The following is a 19799-nucleotide window of genomic DNA, read 5'->3' as shown; positions in this document are numbered from 1 at the left end:
AACAAAAGGTCTAATAGATATGGAGATTTCAGTGACACACAACTACTAAAGAAGCACAAAGCTCTTACCATTGCTTTGGGCTAAAGAAATGCAAATTCTTTCTAAGGTTGTCAATCAACTCCAGATCTCTTGCAAATCATTTCTTTCAGTTAGTCATAATTTGTAAGGACCCCAGCAAGGTGGGCAGCCTTGTTTCAGTAAGTTTTCTTCTCACAAGGAATTGCTGAAGGAAATTTTTCTCACATTTCTTAAATCTATGATAAAACTTAATTTATTCCTTAAAAGAGTCCAAAAGGTGCTCTAAATATTGAGCAAAGCAAACTCAACTGCCAAGCATATCTGTGATGAGTTAGTCTATTGCCAATATAAATTGGCTTGATCATACAGTTTAGGTTCCAACTGAATTGTACTTATTCAAATCTGGACACTGCTATATGTTATTATTTTTCTAGCCTTTAGTAAATGCTAAAAATTAAAGACTTTAAGAAGTGGACCCTGAAACATGTTTTCATTTATGCTCCAGTTAGACTAATATTTCCTCCTAGTTTTTCTGTATTGCTTTATTCCAGAGAATATTATGATGAGCTAATGCCCAATTAGACGCTTCCATCACATTATTTTTTTCCAGCAAAGGCTTATGAATACTTTGGCACCTTTTTAAAGTATAATGTCCACAAGTCATTAATTATGATGATAGGTGATGCCAGTACTAAAAGTCCCAAAGAGACACCTGAGATTTAGTCATTTGAAAAAAATCCCCAGATGAGTCTTGGGATTTGTTTGGAATCCTTATTTCAAGAGTCATCTTGCCAAGAAGCTATCATATGAGCTATAGAAAGCCCCACCGAAGCATCAAGAAATTTGCTTCGACTAAAATATGTATATGCAACATGTTACTGGCATTTACAAGGGAGTTGTGCCCTCTGGAAGGAAGACTTCTAGAGTGAACAAAAAGAATAAATTCTTAAAATTCTGAAAATTTTGAGAAAAAGGGTTATTCTTAAACTTTGGAGCAAAGTGATTTCATTTACTCATCCTAGTTTGGATAAGATACTGAATATCTGAAAAGCACTGAGACCACATTGTCAACACTATTCATCTGCCTGTTCAGAACATGCTTGTCCTATCTCAACTGAAGGCTCAGAGTCCCAAGCAGCACATGGAAATGGCCTGTATGGTCAGAGTCTGGAGCTAGAAACCTGCTGTTCCTCAGAATCAGATTTAAAATCCCACCAGTGAGGTCTGGGTTAGCTAGGAGAAAGGTTGGATTCTGATCCAATCTATTGCCCCTTGGCAGGCTCTTGGATTCACCTTGGCACATACACACCCCATGAGGGCAATTATGTAAATCATAGTAGGGCTATTTCCTTACAATATCTATCATGAAAAAGGCCCCATTGCATGAACTATATACTTTGGATTTGATCTCAATGAGAATAAATATGTACAAATTTAGCACTACAAACATAATCCTGGGATTTTTGTCAATGGGTTACTTTCAGAGTCAGTGATTCCTACGTGGGAGTAAAATCTCTCACCACCATATTCCACAAATTTATGACAATATTTTGTTTGTTTTCAATAAAAGATGAAGATTAAGAGATGTCCAGCTGCAGCCTGTTTGTGTCCCTGTTTATTTACAGGATGCCAATTTAGGTGTCAGCTTTTCCATAAGTCCCCTCTGGTGGTCGGTAATACTTGGGGAAAGCCATCAGCTGCAGCATGTTGAAAGCATACTTTCTGCATTGGATATTCTTCAGAACATTCTCTATGCGGCATCCTTCTCTGGTAAAAGGGGAAAAAGGACAACTTCATGAAACAGAATAAATAAATATGCTTTATTTGCTCAATGCAGAGTTGAAGCAACAGTCCAAGTAAAAATAACAAAGATCAACTCTACATTTTTTTTCCACAAATGATGATACATCTTACAAAATTAAATCCTAGGCCAGGCCCAATACCATTATTGCCCTCCGAAAGAGATGACTTGAAAGTCTCTTAGTTCTTAACATATACTTAAGCTTTAACAAACTCTTTAAATATAGTTTCCTCCACAATACAACTTCACTTGAGTCTCATAAATATATCTATCTTTTAAATAACTCCCCCCAATTAATTTCCCAGTCTCTTGAAAACACATTAAAATCTATATATAGCCCTAAGGATGCAGGTTCTAGGAATAAGGCATTTAATTTATTAAGTCTGGCCCTATAGATTTTCAAAGCAAAGTTTTGTCTTGATTTTTACCTCATTGTTTTAACTGTGCAACAGAGAGAAAATAATGGCTTTCTGAATAGCCTGGTCCAAGTGTTAGCTTTATAAAGGAAGGTTGTTTGAGTAGGACAATACAAAAGTCACAGGTGTTGAAAATGGAGCACTGAGACACCACCAAGACCTCAGTTAAAAAGAATAGAAAAGTGTTTTTGAAAGCCAACTCAACCCAAATCATAGTTATAAAGAAGTTCATTTAATTACAAAACATAAACTGGCCATTCTTGCCATTTAGTTATTTGACAGGGTGAACTGCAGCAAAGATATGACACAGCCAACAGGTTAAGAAACCAAACAGAAAGAAGGTTCTATTAGCTGACGGCGACAATGAGAGATAGCACAGTGGAAGAAATTTCTGGAACCTCCCCATTTCTAGAACTTGTCCCGGGGTTTCAGTATGTTGTGCAAATTCCATCTCAATTTTCTTAGTTAATTTCATGGGCAGAGAAACAGGAGGTGCAGAATTTCAAGCATTCAGGATTCTGTTCTTTGTCTTATTCCAAAGACAGTAATTTAAAAATTCTTCTGGAGCTAGTTAATCAGGGGAAACACTTTTCCATGAACAACAGAGCAAAATCATTTCACATAATGCATAGTACTTCTTTTTGTCTGTTTTTGTTTGTTTTAGCTTCTAGGAAAAAAAAACAAAACAAAACACAATGCAAACATTTTTTTCTTGGAAATTTGCTGTGAATCTGAAAATGTAGAAATATTACAGCATTGTCCCCGTAGTTGAAAGTCCATGGTCATTTGGTAGAAAAAAACAGAAAGGAATCAACAGGAAACTTATTGGTATTTGGCTAAGAGTAAAGCCAGACTTAGGATAAGCCACACGACTAGCAGATGAGAGCTGACAAGCAGCAAGGCGACAGGATAGAAGTGTCGAGAAGTTGGCTTGTTATCAGTGAGACAGCCTGTTTCGGGATCATCGGATTCGCTCAGTGTTCCCTGGGTGTGTCTGCTGTTAGATAGGGGGAGTAAAGGAAGAGAAGAAAACAGTAGAAGGTTCACACAGTAAAGATACCCAACCTTCAATATTCTGCATATATACAATATATATAAGACATACAATATATACGAGACAGCTGTGGTAGTTGAATTTTTCATGCTAAATAGCCCTAATTGCATCCTCTGCACCCCTACCCCTGCGCTTATAGTATCAACAAACATCCCAAGAAGGGATTCCTTCTTGTGATAAGGGAGAGGCTTGAGGATGAGACACACATGGAATGCATCAGTGTTTGCAAAAGCAACATCCAAGAAATACAACAGCATGAAGAAGCAAGACAGCAAGGGTCAAACTAAAGCATGGATCAGCCCATTCAAATTTCCGCTCAATACATCTTAGAAAAACACGGGATTTTGGGAAGGAAGCAAATAGATGTGAGAGGAACATTTAAAAACATTGCTTTGGGTACTTAGCCTATATATAGGGTGTGGTTCGAGTTATGAACATGACCTATGGAAATGGTTTGGCCTTAAAGTGACAAAACCTCCAACATGACATCCTGGCCAGCCAGAAGATTAGTGGAACCACATCAGACCCAGCGCCTGGCTCTTAGATCAGTTCATAAGTGATACTGTCCTTGTTGCTTATCAGAGATACAGCAAAGTTTCTGTCTTGTGAATTCTGGATCTAAAAGGGGCATCTCACAGATAGTACTACTTTGGCAAAGGAAAAATTCTAAATTCACAGGTGGCATATTTTCTGTTTTACTAAAACCTTGAGACTGGTCTTAAAGGCCACTTTAATTCTGGCATATCTGTAACATGCTATTTGAGAATTATAATTGTTATCTAGGTTTTATAGGTCCTAGTTCATGACTAGATACAATTCTCATTACATTTGATTCTCTATAGGTGGCTGGATCTCTACTGGCTCTTTCAGAGTTTGAGTATAACATAGGCTGATATTCATTCTGATATTCAGTCTGATAAAAGTGTTGGATCAATGCTATTGCTACACAAGATGAACTTACACGATCCTCTTCCATAAACCAGTTGTAGTCCCTGAAGGTCACAGAGGATATTTATTCCAGGCCCGGATCTCATTTGAATGAAGCACAGTCATATTTGTTTCAAACAGGAACCTGGATTTGTCTGAAACACCCAACTAGCTCTACTCTAGTGTGCTGAGAATTATCTTGCAAAGGTTTTCAAGTAAAATAAAAGGTTATCTTGGCCTTGCAGGATTCCTATGGCCAATCAAACCAGTACCTTGTTTGCTTATTCAACTTCCTGTTACACATTGGGTAGGAAATATGTATCAGATGTTAAGGCGTTGCTAGTTTTGAATGGAATGAAAAAAATTGTCCGTGTCCTATATTCTATTTTCATAACATGGGCATGTTATCAGGCATCAAATCTCTACATGGCTTTCCCCAAGGAAACATTTCATTTATTTCTCAAGCCAATTATGAACATAACATCTTTTACTTTGTTAAACTTTCTGTTCCTACATACTTCATAAAGTAAATTTCTTTTGTGGAGAAATGCATAGGGATAGCAGACGTGGGCACAGATCCTGAAGTCAAACCATGGTCCAAACTTGGTTCAGACACTGGCTAGTTACATGTTTTTGGGAAAATTATTTATCATTTCATGTGTTGACTTCCTGAATGCTAAGACAATGCCAATAAGGATGATAGTTATATCTACTTCACAAAATGACAATGAATAAAGCATCCCAGATATGTCAAAACTTATAAAGTTCTGCAGACAGAACCTGGTATAATACAAACAATAACAGTGGCTGTTGGTCAACCACTGTGAATCAATAGACAGAGATGCATATATGTCTCAGTAATAGAGCTGGAATCTTCCTAGCTAGTTCAGATAGAGAATCAGAAAATCTTGATGTGAGTCACTCCTAGAGCCTTCAGGCTTTAGGGCAGATGTATCACTTTGGTGGAGCTGGAGGACCAGGACACCCGAACAGTTCACACATTTTTATGTTCCTGCTTCTGCCCTAGGATTGGTTTATGCATGCCAAGGAAGTAATCTGAATTCATCTCAAACCTCAAAGAAACCACACCTCAGTCTGATGTAAAAGAATTGTTGGAAATAACTGCTCCCCCATCTCTCTGGCTTAAACAGTTCTGGGAATATGGAATAAAAAGCTATTTTCAAAGCAGTGTTTTCCATTCACAGGCAGTTGTGGAGGGGTTGTACGAGGGAACATTTAGGAATGTGGGGGTGTGTGGTTGAGTCTGGGAGAGAGGGTCATAGTGGGTTAGTGAGAGAATATTCTGATCCCCTTTATATTTAAGATGAACAAAGTAACTAGTGTGTTGTGATGTTTGCCCTTTTCCTACTCATAGCTCTAGCAAATGCTCATTAAATTAATCTATGCTACCAAATAATATCATTCGATCATGATTTTCCATATGCACAGGGATAATAGGTCTTGCAATAAATGAATAAGCAATACAAAATACTGACTTTACCTAAATCAATTCTAACTATTACAACTATCACAGTACCATTCTTACTAACACTCCCTCCTGTCTACTTTGAAGGTAAGGAAGGGTTCTTTGTTCAAATATCAATTTATTGAAACCTTAATTTCTCTTTCTCTCTCATACATCTACTCAGTGTACTGAAGAAATGGGTATGGAGGTAGAGAGGGCACATGTCTTTCATGCAGCTGCTTTGGTCGACTTTGGTTTGATATCTAGCATCACATATGGTCCCGTTGGTACTGCCAGGAATCACTCCTGAGCATAGAGTTTGGAATGAAACTTGAGCACCACTATGTATGGCCAATTTCCACCACCATAATATATCTAATCTATCTTTTCATCCATTCACCCATTCATTCATCTGCTCACACACTGTACCCATCCATCCATCCATCCATCCATCCATCCATCCATCCATCCATCCACCCATCCATTCTAGTATAAATATTACATTCTGATGATAAATTTAAATTAGATATTTATTGAAGCTTATCACTAATGTAGTAAAGAGAAACATTCTCTTTCTTAGCAGAGTCACTAAAAATAAGCTCTGGTCATGAAGTAAAACCCTGCCAGAATTGTAAGTAGAAAGGAGCATGAACTCCTTATTCCCAATACAGGGGCTGATTGCTACCAGATGCCTTTTTCTCCCCATTTTTGTCACTGCCAGAGAACTTATTTAACATTTTCCAGTTTGCTTGTTGCCTTCCAAACGAAAAGTGCTAAATTAGAAGGTTGTCTTTTTGCATGTTGAGGAGGAGAGGCAGGTTTTTAATTCAATTAATTTGTTGTTTACTTACTTCAGTCTCTGGAGATTATAACACTACCTTAATCACACTACACACAAACCATCCTGTTATTCAATTTTAGTGGAAAGTCACGTGACCACAAAGCTGCCACAGGATTAAAAGCTGAATTTTGCCCCCAAAGTTGTCATAGGTACTTTTTTTTTCTGCCAAGAACAGCAGTAATGGGCTTCTCTTCATGGTCACAAATGAAGTTTCAAGCAGTCTGCATGTGCAAATGAGGAAGATGTTTTAAATGAAAACCTTAGTCACTTTATATATCAGATGACACCCAGTTATTAACCCAAAATAAAAGCATTTCCCCATCATCCTCTTTCTGTTAACATCTCCTTTGGTATGTAAGAGCCTACCTGGATCACTTTGACCTTCCCTTCCCTGGTGGACTTTGTTCTGGGATAATAAAGAAAAGTCAGTTTAGCTTGGAGATTAGAGAATACACCATTGACCCCATGACTCTCCTGATTAGCTTGGTTTATTAATCCTTTCCTGCTACCTTGCTTCTTCAGACCCACCTGCCTGTGATTGGAAATACATTGTGTGAGGGGATCTCACAACTGATGGATTTTATTTTACAACTTTCTCACCAGGAGATTATGACCAATTATTAATCAATCATTAATGAATGAGTGCCTTGCATGTAGCTTCACAACCCAGTGTCATTCTTCCTCTTCGATGAGTGGAATACCACATAACAAACCTCAGTGTTCTTACCAGTGCAAGAGTGACACGATCAGACATTTAAGGGAAGTTACTGACTCTGCAGAATTAAAAAATAACTTTTTGTTCTTTCAAAGATATGTCAAAGCAATCACTTAAAATAGAAACAAGGCAGAGGCAACAGCTCTCTTTTAAATACATTGCTACCTGCCTTTAGAGACATTTATTTTCTTAAATAAAATACAATGTGCACGATTTGATTAAATTTGTGTTTTCTTTGGTCAGTGATGACTGCTGAGGCCTAGACCACAAATGCCCTTTTTCAGGGAGCCAGACTTCTAAAGACAGTCTAGCCTTCCTACCTCTCCTATTGGGGCATTCTTCAGTAATAGTTTTTTTTATTTGATTTATTTATTTTATTTTATTTTTTTGGTTTTTGGGCCACACCCGGCGGTGCTCAGGGGTTACTCCTGGCTGTCTGCTCAGAAATAGCTCCTGGCAGGCACGGGGAACCATGGGACACTGGGATTCGAATCAACCACCTTTAGCCCTGGATCGGCTGCTTGCAAGGCAAACGCCGCTGTGCTATCTCTCCGGGCCCGATTTATTATTTTTTCAACCATTCCATCTAGTTAAGCTTCTACAAAGGAAAATGAACAGTTAAAACCAAATTGATGTTTCCTTCACTTATCTTTATGATTGCCCTTTGTCTGTCTATATGGGTGATTTAATACAAAACTATACTTATCAAACCACATGAGAATAGGATAAAGAGAGACCCATCTTTTTCAATGGCCTAGAATCAAGAATCTAAATGTAAGTCCTCAGGCAGATGGACAATTGATTTATGTGTAAGTGGCAAGTGGAATGAAATGGAGCAAAAGCATCTTAAAAATAGTGTTGGGAAAATAGCCACATGAAAGAAACAAAAAGAAAACAAAAGAAAACCAAATAAGACCCCTATCTCACAACATGCAGAATACCTCATTGAAATAGGCTCAATTGCTTGGATGTCCAACCAATTTTTAGAGCAAGCAAAAGAAAAGCAAAAATGCCCAAGATCAACTGCAGTGGAGTCATGTGTAACACAACTCCAGTGGCAAAGGAAAAGAGAAGCAGAAGTAAACCAATGAGATTACATTCAAAATTTCCCACACTGCCAAACAAATGGACCTCAATTAAAAACACTCTACTGATTGCACATCAGAGATCAGACAAAGTAGTGATATATCAGATCTTTAGATTTCTTTCCAAGCTCAATAGCAATAACAAAAACAATTCTATCCCCAAATAGGGAGATAGGAATAACCAAACCTAACCAATAATCAAAAATAACCAAGAAATTGCTAACAGGTATATAAAAAGAGTGACCATAATAACTGATTACCAGGGAAAGGCAGATCAAAATGACTAGTAGATATGACATTACTCCATTTGAATGGCTTATATCCAAATCTGGGAACAATAAGTTCTGGCAGGCATGAGGAGAAAAGGAACTTCTATTTGCTCTTTGTAAGACTTGCTTGGTTCATTCCTTTTGGAAAAAGGTTTGGAAATATTTCCCCCAAAAGGTCTAGGGCACCTACATGACTCAGCAATTCCACTCCTGGGCATCTATATTCAAAACTCATAAACATGAATCCTAAAGGACATATGCACATCCATGTTCACTACTGCTTTGTTTACAATAGCCAAGATCTGGAAAGAACCCAACTGCCCAACAGAATACTATGACATAAATATATAGTGGAATATTATTTAGTTCTGAAAAAAAGATGAGATCCTGCTGTGCCCTATACCTTGGGTATAACTGGAGAAAGTTATGGTAAGGTTGACACACCATAAATTCAAAGACAATTCCATATGATCTCACTTCTATGTGGACTACAAAGAAATAAAACAAGGGAATTGGACATACCCTGTGGAAACAACCCTAAAATTTGGTCAAAAGAATCGAGATCTAAGGATATGTTGTCAAACAACCCTAAAATTTGGTCAAAAGAATCGAGATCTAAGGAGGCTAGGATAGGGAGTGGGAAGGGTGTAAGGGGAAGGAACTTTGGGATAATGGAAGAACCTTGGTATTACGGGAATGGGCATGGTATAGCACTGCAGGTATAGACAGTATTATCATTCAAAAGTAAATGAATTTTAGGGGGCCACACCCAGGCATGCTCAGGTGTTACTTTTGGTTCCACACTAAGAAATTATTTCTGGCAGGCTTGGGAGACCATACAGGGTGCAGGGGATCAAATCTGAATCAGCCATGTACAGGGCAAACAGCATCCCTGCTGTGGTATTGCTCCAGCTCCAGCAAATGAATTTTTTTGGGGTGGGGTCATACCTGGCAGTGCTCAGGGTTTACTCCTGGCTCTGCGCTCAGAAATTGCTCCTGGCAGTCTCGGGGGACCATATGGGATGCTGGGATTTGAACCACCGTTCTTCTGCATGCAAGGCAAACTCCCTACCTCCATGCTATCTCTCCGTCTCCCCCCCCCCCACAGTAAATAAATTTTTAAAAAGAAAATAAATTTAGGATAATGGTAGAAGATCTTTGGCACATTAGTGATGATGGAGTTATGGGAAATTTTTTGATACTAAAAGCATGAACACTTACACTATTATAACCAAGTTACCACAACTGCAACAAAAATAAAGCTTTACAAATGCTCAAAAAAAAAAAAAAGCAGTTGAATTAAAAAAAAATCTTTCCTCTTATCCAGAGAGTTGATTTCCTCTCAATCAAAATTAAACCATTTCACAGTTAATCACTTTTGAGCTTGAAGTTATGGGCATACATTCTTGGAATTTTGAGCCAAGATATTAAAGCCCATATCTTACCGACTTCACTTAATTCTACATGCATTTAATGAATCAGTCTTAAATAGGGTGTCATGTTAGGCCTTGGGCTGATAGGTTGTGTCAGATTTTAAATGGGTAATTCTATATAAAATTTTATGCAATGTAGGTCTGGTACCAATAAAAGCTTTGAGGCTGTTGTTAAAATCATATAATCACAATTGTTTGCTGAAAAAACATAAAGTCATATTGTTTGCTATAAAAGTGCCTTGTAAAAAAAAAATCTCCAAGTTGAACACACACGTTTTGTGGACATGGAAATTTGGTGTAAAGGTTTTTCCTATGCTTCTAAAACAGCAAGTTGTAAAAAGAGAATCCTGCCATGTAGGTTCCTGGGTGACCAGAATACTTATATCATAGCTGGGGATAAACAAGGGAGAAAGAAGGAATATTGTTTTCAGATTAGATACAAGGCTATTCAATTTAGTGACTCAAAATACTCTGAAATGCCAAATTTAACAAAAGTTTGCAAAAATTTAGTTTTTAAGTATGAGTATTAAATGTAAATTTTCAATGAATCAGAGTGATATACTACAATGGGTAAGGATCTTATTTTGCATGCAGTCAACTGGGATTTGATCTCTGACATCCCACATGTTCTCTTGAGACTGCCAGGAGTAATTCCTTAGTGCCAGTCACAAGTAAGCTCTAAGCACCACCTGTAGGATGGACCTCTCCCTACCACAAAGAGGTAAATTTGCAGGATTTTAACACTAACAATCCAAAATATTTAAATACAGGACATGTTTTCATCATTAATCTTTTTTATTAAAATATCTACAAATTAAACTTTCACAACTTTATTCTCTAGTGACAAAATTTTAATAAAGTAATATCAATGCTGGGTTCATTTCTACCTCCAGAGTCACAGAAGCTGACATTCTAGACACTAGACCACCTTAGCACGCTTTCTACTCAGGTTTTAGAATTTCAACCCAAGTATATTATTTCAACTATAGGAAAAGCTTCTAATTGAAGAAGTTGCTCCGAAAATTGCACTTAGAGTGTCTAACTCATAGAGTCCTTTTTAATAACCCAACACATATGTTTTATAAAGAAAAAAATTCAGGACAAAGAAAATTACACACTCAGAGGAAATGCAAATATTCCTACAGGGCACTGCCTGCATTTCTGAATATGGAAAGGGGCTACTTCATATGTAGGAAGATTCTAGAGTATGGTAAGCAGGAAGGTGATGGAATGAATTGGGAATTGTGCATTCTTGACAGACTGGCACTAGGAGAAGAGACATTAGTGTATGGTTGAAATCAGACAAAGGCATTGCTAATTTCAGATATTCAGAGATTCTGTAGTTGAAAGTCTGTGTTGACTTGCAAAGTACCTGTTATAAAGCTAACAACTGTATTGCACCCCACCAAGTAATTGCTGTTTTTTAGATATTATCTCACTCCTTTAAGAGAAACAGTTGATCTGGTCTATTAAAGGGTTCCAAAGTGTGCTCCAGTCACAGGTAGGGGATTATATCATTGTCTGTCTAGTGGGAAAATCCATATTCCCTTCTCTTGATGAGAGGATTTATAGTAGGCTGGCTTTCCTGCTTCCTATGATAACTGGTGAGTATGATTTGTTACTTGTTATTAACATATTATGTGACCTTTAAAATGATTTTCATTTCTACCTTCCTGTGATTCTTTGTCTATTTAAAGAGAAATGCATAGATTTTTTTTCCCCAATTTTTTCATTATTTTTTCCATTAAGAGAATAAACCTACTAGTTTTCTGGAAGTGGAAAACAAAACCATACAGAGCTTGATCATACTGTGTTCTCTAGATAGGTCCTTGCTCATTTCATCTATTGTCATAATAGCAATTGGCAAATAATAATAATTAGTAAATATTTTTATAATTGGACAACAGAAATATTTATCTGGATTTAATTTCTCTTATTTTGTTTTTGTGTTCCTCTTCTTCCCTATGTGTTTCAAGTTTTATGAAGTAAGTGGAAAAGAGAAATTTCTTATAAAAAGAAGCAGGAAGTTTCTAGCAATAATACTTTAGAGTTATCTAAACACTGTCTTGAAAGGAGAAGAAATACACATGACCAGAAATACAACTCAAGATAAAAACAATAGAGAAGTAGCAATGGGATCAAATCTAAGTGTTTTAATTTTTTTAAATTGAAAGAGAAATTACGAGTTGAAAGTCTAATTGCTTCCATCAGATCATTATCAGAGAACCCATTCCAGTTTTGATCTTTGAATTTCAGAAAAAGGTTTGGATGTAGTCCAGAGAGAATTAACATAAATGATTCAAGGACAGAGGAAACACATCTTAGGATGAAGTGTTTAAGGTTGGTTTTGTTTAGATAAAAGGAGGTTAACAGGTGATATGAGAACTAGATGAAAACATTTGCAAGACAGTGGTAACATTATTTTTTAAAACATTAATTTCTGTTTTGCTCTGCTTATTTTTTTATCATGCATAAAAATTATCTCCAGAATTTTAGTAAGGCTCAAGGCAAGAAAAGACTGAACCTAACAGACCTGCAGTTTCATGAGAAAAATGTAGTGACTGTGGAGGAAGGGGAAAGGAATATATTGAGACTGAGAAAGAAAAGAGAGGGAGTAAAGGATAGAGAAACAAAGAGAGAGAATGAGAGAGATACAGACACCCAGCAATGGCTGGGAGAGAACCAAGAGCCCAAGAACCTGTGCACTCCTGTGATTCTGAGATTTCAGGGCTGCAGAGCTGGGAAGGCAAGATAGGGGGAATCTGGGCTGTGGTTAAAGTCAGCTCTACCAGATTCCATTGTCTTGGGTGTGGCCTGGAAGTCATGAATGTAGATCAGCTTGCTAAAGTTGTATATTAGATATGAAAACCAGAGGACAGCACATAGGAACAGAGATTGACTTTCCATCATACTAATTGGATGGAGTTGAAAGGTGGAACAAAGTTTCTTTGAAGAGAAAGTCAAGCCAAACATCGTGACAAGAAAATACTATCAAGTAACAAGTCCATTGAGGCAGAAACACACCTATGAACAAGACATCAGGATATTTTCTCTATTTCAAAAAGGTGGTTAGTTTCTTTTTATACCAGATCTCCACTGATGTGACTTCATTGAAAATGGTCTCTAAGAAAAGATGAAAGTGACAATGCATGGTCTCACTTCTTTAGTTTGTCACTCTCCTGGAATTTGGGGAAATTATGTGGTAATTAACATACAAATAAATGAGCCCAGATTCCATTCTAGATAAGCACCGGTCAGGAGAAGGCAAATTCCTCACCCACCAGCATCACTGGCCAGATAGAGCAGGTAGATGACTAATGGTTTCTAACACACTAATGCAAAAAGCTCATGCTGTTACATTGAAGGGCTGTAGATGAGGTATCAGCCACAGTCAAGAAGGATTGGAGCCCATGTTACAGGAAAGTAAACCAGCTCTCCCTGATCTTCCCTTTAAGCAGGGAAATGTCAGAATCACTCTAGTCAGGTTCTGGTAGGACCTCTCAGAACAAAACTCAGAATGTGTTTTTGCTTGAATGCCTAAGAGACATTGTACGGTAACAAATAGAGGCAGAATATAACACCTTAAGATATGCCCCATTGAGGAGAGACACTTAGAAAACAGCCTGTGCAAGGAGATATGATCTCACAGTTTCTTCTTGGGGGTCCAGTGCCCTATGAATGGTGCATACCCTCTCAACTTTTGCTGCAGTAAAAGAAACATCCCCATAAACAGACCTAGTTAAAACAACTGTTATTTTCCTTTAGCTCCTCTCCTCCCATAATTTTTGTTGTATGTTCTACAACTCATTCTCCTTGTTTAGTCTTTTATGAAAACATATGATGTTGTTTTGGGTCTTTAATGCCTTGTAGAGTTTATCCCTACACATGTAAAAGGGATTTGTGAAACTATCTCAGGTCAACTGAAATGTCAAGCTCACTCAAAGGCAAGCTGCTTCTTCCAACTTCAAGGTTATTGCCTGACCTAGAGTCAACTTTCTCTGCCTTTATTCCAAATTGGAAACTCCTAACACAGGAAATGGTGCACAGTCACATTTAAGACATTCATAATAAAACCCAGATTGCTCTAATTATTCAGCATGTGTCCTAGTCACATCCATGTATCTGCTAGTCACCTTCTTCACAACATATATGGCATAGATTTTATATGAGCAGAAGTAGTTTTCTTGCCTAAATCTCCTGGGCTAACATTATACTATTAAATTTAACTAAATTTCAGTGTACCTGTTTAAAAACATGGCAAAGACACCAAGGCATTAATCTATTTCTATTCCCAAACCATGTCCTGAAGCACTTTTATAGAATGAACATCCAACCTCAGCCAAGTTGCATACAGGAGCCAAGAGTGTTTTAACAATGAATGTTGCTTATTTACCTACAGGCAGGTGGAAATTTTCCCAAATGTTTAGCATGCAGAGCAAAGCTCTTGAATCTCAAAGAGGAAGTTGATCTTTCAGTAACTCTTTTTTTTTTTTTAGCATCACCCTCCACTGCCTTTGCTATGTTTTTACTATAAGCTAGATGAATCCAGCTTTTCATCATTTTTTTCAGAGATAGGATCCTGCTTTAGATCTTCTTAGTGCATCAAAAATAAACGGAGCTTGGGGCCAGAGAGAAAGCCCAGCGGTAGGGTGTTTGCCTTGCACATGGCCAACCCAGGAGACGGTGATTTGATTCCTGGCATCCCATAAGATTCCGCTAACCTTCCAGGGCAATTTCTGAGTGCAGAACCAGGAGTAATTCCTGAGTCCTGCTGAGTGTGACCCAAAAACCAAAAAAAAAAAAAATGAATATAGCTGACTATGAACAACATCATATACTATTAATATCACATGCTATTAATTCCCAAGTTCAAATATTCTCATTCACCAAATCTTTAAGCAACTTTGGAAAGAAGTTACAGTTTGTGCTCCTGAAATTGTTAAAATATGTGTCAACTTCAACAGGAAGTTAGGATTTCTCACTTTCTCCCATCTTCCAATTTACTACCATTTCTATCTGTATAATAGATCCTTTATTCTTAATATCTATGTTAATAATATGATGCTGTAAAATTTGGTCATTTACCCCCATTACACATGTTCTCAGAATGATAACAACTAAAAAACATGGGGGTATGAAAAATATTAAATATGAAATATAACCAAGAGAGACCTTCAAGGTATCACCAAAACCATTTTACATATATTAGCATTAGTATTTAATTCAAAGATTCAAAAACCAGAGAAGGCATCTCAGAGGAATAGACATTTGTGCTGAATGGTGACGAGAAATTTTAATAGCTAAAATTTTGAGTAGATTTAGGATGATGTAAATAAAATAGGGAAACATAAAGTCAGAAAAGTTTTATGTGTTTCATGTCTTTGGCAAATGACCTACTACCTTTTTTTCTTATAATAAGACTGCATCAAGTCATTAACAAAGACAGATATATAAATTGTAGGATAACATATTTCATTATTCCTTATTTATTTCAGATGCTTTCTAATATAAACACATATTTTTGCAAAACAACTTTTACTACTTTGTTTCAAAACAAATGGGTTTCTTTCCCAGGAATTTGTGGCTGATAGCAAAGTCCTGGAGCTCATTAATTCTCCAGGTGGCTGGTGGACAAATAGAACGACCTTGAGAGAGCAGAAAGGTATGATTAAAAATGTGTCACACGGAGCATCTGGCAACAGAAGGTGAGATGGGTTGGCCAAGGGTTGCAGAAAGGATGAAATAAAGCTAGAGACTCAGAAATCAGTTAAGAGATTGTTATGGTGGTCAGGGTAAAAAATGAGGAAGGCTTGAACCTGTTAGGAAGGGTGATTGTAAGGGAATTGTAAATCTCAAGAGAGGAATAATTTGAAAAAATATCAGTATCTGATAAGAATTAAGGTAGAGGATGGCCAGCAAAAGAAAAAGATCAAAGAAAATGTATTCCATTCCAAGGAGATATATTTGTTGCAAAATTTAGTTAGATAGGCTCATAAAAATTAAGGCAATGTCTTGGATTGGACAATTTAGCTTTCCTGGAGCCTAGAGTTGGTCTTGTGCCAGGAAACTTCAGGGGTCGGGTCTCTTTGTATTTAGGCCAAGGTTATTCCTTTCCATGTCCCTCATATTTTGGTGGGCCTATGCAAACAACAATTGCCACACCATTTTTACTGTGCTCCTTTGATTCTAATCCTTACCCACTTAAAATTTGAGGTTAACTTAAGCTAATATGCATGTACATGGAAATGTAGAAACATACTATGCCTGTAATGTTTAAGGAGTTATGTAAGTTTTATGGCTTTAGATTGCCTTGTGTGCTGTTAAGAAATATTATAATGCGTTACAATCTGGGGACTTGAGGGACAAAGTAATTGTACATGGATTCTGTCTTATTTATCTTAATGTTCTTTGGCTAAAATTTCAAAGTTAAGATATCAGCAAGGGGACTTCTGAGAATTATGTTATGGGTGATTGTCCTTCCACTGTAACTTTACCTTGTCCTCTTTCTTTGCATTTTAGTTCTCATAATGAAAAAATAAATAAAATAAAAGCAAAACAAAATTAAGTTCACATCATAATTCTCTACTTTACTTTGGAACTTGCCTGCAAAAGAGTGTTGGTAATATGAAGTCAATAATATCCAGATGAGGAAGGATGTTTTTTGAGGACAAAATCTAGGGAACTGCTAACTATCACAAAGTCAATGAGTAGAGAGACAACAATCTAGAAGAGCGATTGAAATGAAGAAGGTATAGGCAATCTATCAAATGTTGGAGCAAAGAGATTGCGAAAGGAATAAAGGTCCATGATTTGGATGATTACATGACCTTTGGATCTTAGTAACATTTTAGGAGCAGAAATTAGTATACAAGAAACTGATAAACAAACACGGGTGATTGTAAGAACAGTCTATTCTACAATTCAGCCACTGAGTCCAAACTCTGGAAGAAGAAATGTGAGGTGAGTATGCTTGAAAGTATGAAGGAAAGAAGAAATGGAGACCATGCAAGAACTAAGTGAATTAGGTATATTTTTTCTCTAAATAAAAAGGTATTATCAATTGAGAACAAGGAACACCAAGAGGGAACAGTGTTTATGAAAAAGTCCTTAATAATTCAGAATTTATAATCTTAAAGATTCCCTGTTTCACTTGAAAGTGAGATGAAGATAGAAGTTTCTAGATATTGAGGAAATGATGGAAGAGATTTGAGAAAGTAGTGTAATTAGAAGCCACATCGCCGCCATATTTTGTGAGAAGATCAATGGTTTAGTAAAAATGTCATGTCAAGATTGAATTTCTGTTTATCTAATCATTAATGTCAAAATAAATTAAAGCACCTAGGCATTTGAAGGTGTATCTGCGTATAATTTTAAACACCGTCATGTAGGTCTTAAGAGTTTACACATTGCCTTTACGTAAACACCTCAAAAAACTAAATAATTGTCTTGTACTGGTTATTTTTCATAGTTGTTTGAATTAAAACTTTCCAAAAATTATATAAACATAAACCTGACTAATTAGAAACATTTTATCAGCACAAATAGCAATCCAAATTTTAAACACCGTCATGTAGGTCTTAAGAGTTTACACATTGCCTTTACATAAACACCTCAAAACACTAAATGATTGTCTTGTACTGGTTATTTTTCATAGTTGTTTGAATTAAAACTTTCCAGAAATTATATAAACATAAACCTGACTAATTAGAAACATTTTATCAGCACAAATAGCAGTCCAAAGGATGAGGCTAGAATGCATTGTTCTGCTTCCCTTCAACTCCTAATTCTGTTAATGACTTTAATTATCTGGCACTAGATTTTGTGTCCAGCAGGTTATTATTGACCAGATTATTGGGAAAGTCTGACAACTGTTTTCCCAGAAATTCAGTATATGTTGAGGATTTATCTGTGACCTTAAAAAGTGTTTACCTGTTTACTGTTGACCTGATGAATACTTCCTTTTGCTTTTCTGGAATGCTTATTATTTTCCTTCTTTAAAAGTAGCATTCTACTAACATAAAGAATAATCAACTAACTGTGATCCTGGCTAATTTTCAATTTTCTAAGCTATATTGCTTTAGCCTCTCTAAGGATATAAAATAAAACTGTCAAAATTATTATATCCAGAGCCTGAGTGTTAGCACAGTGGTAGGGCATTTGCCTTCCTTGCAGCTGACCCAGGACAGGCATGGGTTTCATCCCTGGCATCCCACATGGTTCCTCAAGCCGGTAGCACAGAGCCAGGAGTAATCCTCAAGTGCCATCGGTGTGCCCCCCCCAATCATTATTTCCAAAATGTAATTAAATTACCTTGAGGAAATACTGAGTTCAAATGTCAACATATCTTTATTTATTCAAGAAATACTTTTAAGTACCTAATTGGTTATTTGAATAACTTCGTATACTCTAAGTGAGGTTGACAATCAAGTTACAAAAGTCTTTAAATTCCTAAATGATTCAGCATTAGGAATTTAGACTGATTTCAGCATTACTTTTGATAGTAATGAATCGTGATACGATTGTGTTAAATTTTAAGCAAAACACATTCTTCGGGAACATTGTGCAATTAAGTTGGAAGTTGGAGCGCTGTATAAAAATTAAAGAGGTGACAGCAATGATCCAGATGAAAAGGAGTAAAGGCCAAGAGTAAAGTCAAAATAAACAAAAACATTAAACACAAAACAAAAGACAGAAATGAAAGAGAGATCATGTAAGAGGGGCAATGACTAAATGTCATAGAAACACAATTATGTATTTATCCTTTTTTCAGGTTTACATAATTTAATGTAAAATCTAGTTCCATCCATGTTGCTGCAAATTGCATGATGGCATTATTCCTTACAGCTATGTAGTAGTCCATTGTATATATATAACACATATTCATGATCCATTCATCTGTTGTTGGACATCTAGGTTGATTTCAAATCTTTTTTGTTTTGTTTTGTTCTGTTTTGTTTTGGGGCCACACACGGTGGTGCTCAGGAGTTATTCCTGGATCTGTGCTAAGAAACAGCTCCTGGCTTGGGGGATCATATGGGATGCCAGAAATCAAACCTGTGTCCACCCTGGTTCAGCCATATGCAAGACAAATGCTCTACCACTGTGCTACTGATCCAGCCCCAATTTCAAGTCTTAACTATTGTACAGAGTGCTGCAATGAATAGTGATAAGCATAAATCCTTTTGGGTAAATGTTTTTCTGTCCTGTGGATAGACACCCAAAAGGGAGATTTCTGGGTCAAATGGCAACTCAATTTTGAGTTTAGTGAGAATTTTCCATAGGGGTTGGATCAGGCAGCATTTCCACCAGCACTGGATTAGAGTTCCTTTCTCACCACATCCCTGCCAACAGAAATTCCCAGTATTTTTGATATATGCCATCCTCGCTGGTGTAAGATGATATCTTATTGTTGTTTTGATTTTAATTTCCCTAATGATAAGTGATGATGAACATTTTCTTCTAAAACTAAGAAGAGGGAAAAAAAAAGGATGGGGGCCAGGGGCCAACTGGTCTCAGATGCATTGGTGGAGAAAAAAAAAAGGACAACACCATATATCTAAGCAAAAGTCAATAACAATAGAATCAAGAAACCTAAAATTTAACAATCTAAATTTAAATGGGCCCGTTATACTGACAGGACAGTGGCAAAGGGTGGTAGTATAGGATGCACTCTCGTATCATTGGTGGTGGAATGATCTTGATTCACTGTATATCTAAAATTGAACTATAAAGGACTTTGTAGATCACAATGGTTTCAATCAAATAAAATTTTAAA

At 36.7% G+C, this 19799-nt stretch overlaps 1 protein-coding gene across 1 annotated transcript in view; it reads right to left on the bottom strand.

Annotated features, from left to right (window-relative positions):
* Positions 1–1467: 1467 nt before the first annotated feature.
* Positions 1468–19799, bottom strand: part of INPP4B (inositol polyphosphate-4-phosphatase type II B) — a 620782-nt gene continuing 602450 nt past the window's right edge. Inside the window, exon 25 of the mRNA XM_049770019.1 lies at positions 1468–1785. Coding sequence (XP_049625976.1) covers positions 1653–1785 — 133 coding nt within the window. The 3' untranslated portion in view covers positions 1468–1652. The remainder of the gene's footprint in view (positions 1786–19799) is intronic.

Source organism: Suncus etruscus, chromosome 3 (genome assembly GCF_024139225.1).
Source record: "Suncus etruscus isolate mSunEtr1 chromosome 3, mSunEtr1.pri.cur, whole genome shotgun sequence".
Taxonomy (NCBI): Eukaryota; Metazoa; Chordata; class Mammalia; order Eulipotyphla; family Soricidae; genus Suncus; species Suncus etruscus.
The sequence above is the reverse complement of the archived record's forward strand: the minus strand, read 5'-3'. Positions and strand labels throughout refer to the sequence as shown.